General features: G+C 45.5%; 1 protein-coding gene across 3 annotated transcripts in view; it reads left to right on the plus strand.

Moving 5' to 3' along the window:
* Positions 1-5345, plus strand: part of LOC109923634 (protein Niban 1-like) — a 50508-nt gene that overhangs the window by 2825 nt on the left and 42338 nt on the right. For all 3 annotated transcript variants that reach the window (XM_048618008.1, XM_048618007.1, XM_048618006.1), the window contains exon 2: positions 2381-2511. In XM_048618008.1, coding sequence (XP_048473965.1) covers positions 2381-2511 — 131 coding nt within the window. The remainder of the gene's footprint in view (positions 1-2380; positions 2512-5345) is intronic.

A 5345-nucleotide genomic window follows, 5' to 3' on the forward strand; every position in this document is an offset into this window, starting at 1 on the left:
AGTGAGATACAGAAACAGTGTATCCCTGTGACAGTGAGATACAGAAATAGTGTATCCCTGTGACAGTGAGATACAGAAATAGTGTATCCCTGTGACAGTGAGATACAGATACAGTGTGTATCTGTGACAGTGAGATACAGATACAGTGAGCAAATTCTAAACAGCAAGCATAGCTGTTGATGTGTTTTTCAAATCCCAGCCTGTGATTCTCAGTTACGAACTGCATACTTGAAATTGTTCTCATTGCCAAAAACGTAACCTTGGTTAGATTTGTCATTCTCGCATCACATGATCTGACTTACAATTAAAATGTACCTGGTTGATAACCACATAATTCAAACTGTAAAGCAGGCAGGAGAGACCTGCTGCTTTCAGAGTTCCTTTGTATGAACCTCCCACGAGACCAGACAACCACAACTGTTGTGTGTCTTTGGGGAATTGAGTGGGGCTGGGGTTGGTTGTTGGGTTTGGCTGGCTTTCTGAAGCTGATTTCGTTCCTAGGTTTATGATTCTGCTTAACAAAGGAACATAGGTGTTCCTACATGGAGCTAGGCCATGGTCAATCATCTATCTTAATACTATCCCTTGTTACCTTTTGGTACTGATCTCCATCTTAAACCTGCTCTTCTGGAGTAGTGTATCCAATTCTGGTCACTCTGTTATAGCAAGGATATTATTGAGCTGGAGAGGGTTTAGGAGAGATTTATCAGGATGTTACCTGGAATGGAGGGTTTGAGTTATGGTGAGAGGCTGGATAGGCTGGGACTTTTTTCACTGGAACATAGAAGGCTGAGGGGTGACCTTATAGAAGTTTATAAAATCATGAGGAGCATGGATAAGGTGAATGGCAGGTGTCATTTCCACAGTGAGGGGAATTCAAGACAAGGGTTTTTTTTAAGGTGAGAGCAGAAAGATTTAAAAAAGACACAAGGGGCAATTTTTTTTACACAGAGAGTGGCTTATGTGTGAATGAACTTCCAGAGGAAGTGATAGATTCGGGTACAGCAACAACATTTAAAAGGCATTTGGATAAGCACATGAATAAGAAATGTTTGGAGAGCTATGGGCCATGAGCAGGCAGGTGGGACTAGTTTAGTTTGGGATTATGGTCGGCATGGACTGGTTTGACAGAAGGGTCTGTGAGTGATTGAACATCCCTCTTTAAGAATCACTACTGTCTGTGTGAAGAAATATCTCCTCTGTTCAGTCCTAAATGGCTGATCCTTAATTCCGAGGCTGTGTGCCCTGGTTCTCGAGCCACCCCAGACACAGTGGGTTTAGAACCAGGCTTTCTGCATCCATTGTGTCACACCCTTTAAGAATGTTGTCAGTTCCCACAGTATGTTATCACCGGTCCCTCCTCTAAACTCTTGAGAGTACAGGCCCAGTCTGCTCAATCTCTCTCTCTCTGTCGGATAGCCCCACCACCCAAGGGCTCAGTTTAATAACAACTGCCTTCTAATACCAATGAACCTATTTGAAGCATATTTCCTCCATCAAAGTTTGCAAAACAAATTTATGGCATTGTAAACAATCAGGAGCAGATTGCAGCTTTCATCATAGTGACAATACTCCATGGATGAATTTGGAATTTCAGATTTTTGGGATTGAACTGAATGTTTTCACCAGCAGGTGTTACTCAGTAATAAATGTCAAACCACAGAGGCTCTGTCCTTGACACAGGCCAGTGATCAGTTCAGGGGACGTCATGTGAGCGAGTCAGGTTAACTCTAACGTTTATACAGCAAAGCTTCCACCCGCTGTGTCAGGACCTGATGCTGCTGTTTGTTCCAAAACAAACCAGGATCCAGTTGTCCTTCATTCCTACCTGTGTGACCTTCCTTATTTAAGCAGAGAGTCACTGACTACCCTGTTCATTTCATTAGCCTTTTTTATTTAGAATTGTGTGTAACGTGAACCAAGGTGTGTTCCCTCAACCCAGTCATTAACACCTCAGAGAGTTTTACAAAGAGGGGTTTAGCTGGGGGATTTATTTGGATACAGCCTGGGTTTTACAGGGGGCTGTCTGCTGGGCTTATTGGGATTACAGTGGTGGGCTTACGGGGGAACAGTGTGGGTTAACTGGGAAAAATACAAGTTGGTTATTTGAGGAGCTACCTGTGGGTTTACTGGAGAAGAGTCTGATTTACTGGGAGCAGCCTGTTGGGTTTTCTATGGGGCTGTCTGTTGGGTTTATTGGGATCACTGTGGTGGGTTCACTGGGGAACACTCTGGGTTTATTAGAACTGTCTTTGCCAGGAGGTTGGTGGGCTCACTGAGTGATTTGTGCCTTCTTTGGGAGAAAGCTGCCAACTGGCGACCATTCCTCTGCATCACAATGACACTAAGTGGCTGTAAGCTCTCTCTGTTGCCTCCTCAGGTCGGGCTGATATTCTGTTGAATGATATACGCCCTCACTGTCGGGCACAAAACACTGTGGCTATTCTCAACAAAGTCTGGAATGAGGTGGAGCCACAACCAAGCCAAGCTCCCCAGTTGCTGCCAAACAAGGTAGGAGTCCTGCACGTGTCTGGCCAAGCCTTAAACTTGCCAGGCACTGTCCTGGCTCAGCTGATTGCCCCACTGTGCGAGGAGAGGGGTAACTAGATAGGGAGTGCAACTCAAAAAAAGGTGGGACCCACCCTGAGGAGTGGCGGGGCTGAATAACCCAATCGCTGGGCCACTAATCCACGGCCCAAGCTAACACAGGTTCCAATCCCAGCATGCAGCTTGTGTTAATAATTTTTGTTTTTGTTAAATTATTGTCAACCGCTAAGAGTCTCGTGGTGCCATGGTAGTGTTCCTACCTCTGGCCTGGAACATTGGGTTCAAGTCCCACACAACTGCAAGTTATGTCATAACAGATCTGATTATAAACTGTAATGGGGACTCTTGTGGCGCAGTGATAGTGTCTCTATCTCTAGGCCTGCCAGCCCAGGTCCCATCACTCATGGAGGTGTGTCCAAACACATCTTATTCTTCCTTGTTTTAAAGTTATCACCAGTCGTTGTGCAAACCCTTCTTGTTGACTGATGACCTTTGGAGAAAGAAATCTGACCTTTCTACCTGGTCTGCTTTTGATGTAGCTCCAGAATCTCAGCAATGAGGTTGACTCTTAACCACCTTCTCGGCCTAGTGAGTGAGTGAGGCCTATTTGGGACATTGGCCCTGTCAGTGATGCTCGGGTCTCAGGAGAGAATTAAGAAAAATGCAAGTGATCACCCGAAATAAGTTTCCAACATGGACTCTGCTCCAGAGGGAATATTAGATTATACACCGCAACTGATGTCTGAGAAAGCCCAGGCCTGACCATAATTACAAAGAGATCTTGGTCAATTGGGTCAATGGGCTGAGGAGTGGCAGATGGAGTTTAATTTGGATAAATGCAAGGTGTTGCATTTTGGTAAAACGAACAAGGGCAGGACTTATACAAATTAAAAGGAGGGCCTTGGGCTCAAGCACATTAATTCTTTGAAATTTACGTCACGTGTAGACAGGGTGGTTAAGAAGGCATTTAGCACATTTGCCTTCATTGCTCAGACCTTTGAGTGTAGGAGTTGGAGGCGTCATGTTGAGGTTGTACAGGACATTGGTGAGGCCTCTTCGGGAGTACTATGTACAGTCCTGGTCTCCCTGTTATAGGAAGTGTATTATTAATCTGGAGAGGATTCAGAAGAGACTTACAAGGATGTTGCTGGGAATGGAGGATTTGAGTTATAAAGAGAGGCTGGATAGTCTGGGACTTTCTCGGCTGGAGCGTAGGAGGTTGAGGGGTGACCTTGTAGAGGTTTATAAAGTCAAGAGGCGTATAGAAAAGGTGAGTGGCGGGTGTCTTTTCCCTAGGGTGGGGGAAGATTTCAAGACTTAGGGGATTTATTTTTAAGGCGAGAGGAAAAATATTTTAAAAAGTCACAAGGGGCAACTTTTTTATGCAGACAGTGGTTTGTGTGTGGAATGAATGTCCAGAGGAAGTGATGGATGTGGGTCCAGTTGCAACGTTTAAAAGACATTTGGACAAGTTCATGAATAGGAAATGTTTGGAGGGATATGGCCCAGGAGCAGGCAGGTAGGACTAGTTTAGTTTGGGATTATGGTCGGCATGGACTGGTTGGTCCGAAGGGTCTGTTTCTGTGCTGTGAGACTCTATGACCATAAAATGTAAAAAAGGTAAAGTCACCATAGTCCTATTTGACCAGAAAGAGAGAGAGAGAGAGATGACTAGTGGTGGTTTAACCTAAGTGTCACAGTTCCTCAGGCAAGGGGAGACGTTGAGAAGGGGAGTCCTTCATGGTGACCCTCAGTCAATGCAAGAATTGAACCCACTCTGCATCACAAACCAGCTGTCCAGACTATAAATACTGAATCCCGAAGGTGCTGCTCGCTGGCCAATGTGAAAGAACTTAATCACAGGCAGCCGATGCATGAGGCTGAGCCAGAGACTATCACTCGAAAGGCTCCGCTGGAATAAAGATTGTTTTTTTTTTTTCCCAATCTCCTTTGAACATTCCTCTTTACCCAGATATTAAAAAAAATGGAAATGAGGAGATGAATGGATACAATAGGGAAATTAGATATATTGCTTTCCAGCCAGTGTAGGAAGGTAATGCATCACAAGGAAGAAGTGGTGGCCATATAATGCCAGGACATGGGGGGGTTGGTGGGGGTAGGTCATCTGTGAGCATCACTGGCAAGGCCAACATTTATTGCCCCTTTTGTAACTGCCCTTGAAAGGAGCAACTTGCCAAGTCTTTTCAGAGGGCAGTTAAGAATTAAGTTGGACCAGGTAAGGAGAGCAGATTTCCTTCCTTCAAGAGTATTGGTGAACCAGGTGGGTTGTTACAACAACTACCTAAATGGATTAACCTGTCAGATTTACTCACCGGCCCCCATTCTTTATTCGTTCACGGGATGAGGGTGTCACTGGCCAGGCAGCATTTATTGCCCGTCCCTAATTGCCCAGACAGGCAGTTAAGAGTCAACCACATTGCTGTGGGTCTGGAGTCACACGTAGGCCAGACCGGGTAAGGATGGCAGTTTCCTTCCCTAAAGGACATTAGTGAATCAAATGGGTTTTTCCCGACAATCGACAATGGATTTACGGTCACCAGTAGACCAGATATTTCATTGAATTCAAGTTCCACCATCTGCCGTGGCAGGATTCGAACCCGGGTGCCCAGAACGTTATCAGGATCTCTGGATTAACAGTCCAGCGATAATACCACTAGGCCGTCGCTTCCCCCATGATGGAACTTGAACTGACACACGCAGCGCCCCCCACCTCCCTGGTTCGTTGGGCTGGGTGTCTACGTTGGTAGCTCAGTGACATTGCCATGAGACTGCCCACC

Source organism: Rhincodon typus, chromosome 38 (assembly GCF_021869965.1).
Source record: "Rhincodon typus isolate 14 chromosome 38, sRhiTyp1.1, whole genome shotgun sequence".
NCBI lineage: Eukaryota > Metazoa > Chordata > Chondrichthyes > Orectolobiformes > Rhincodontidae > Rhincodon > Rhincodon typus.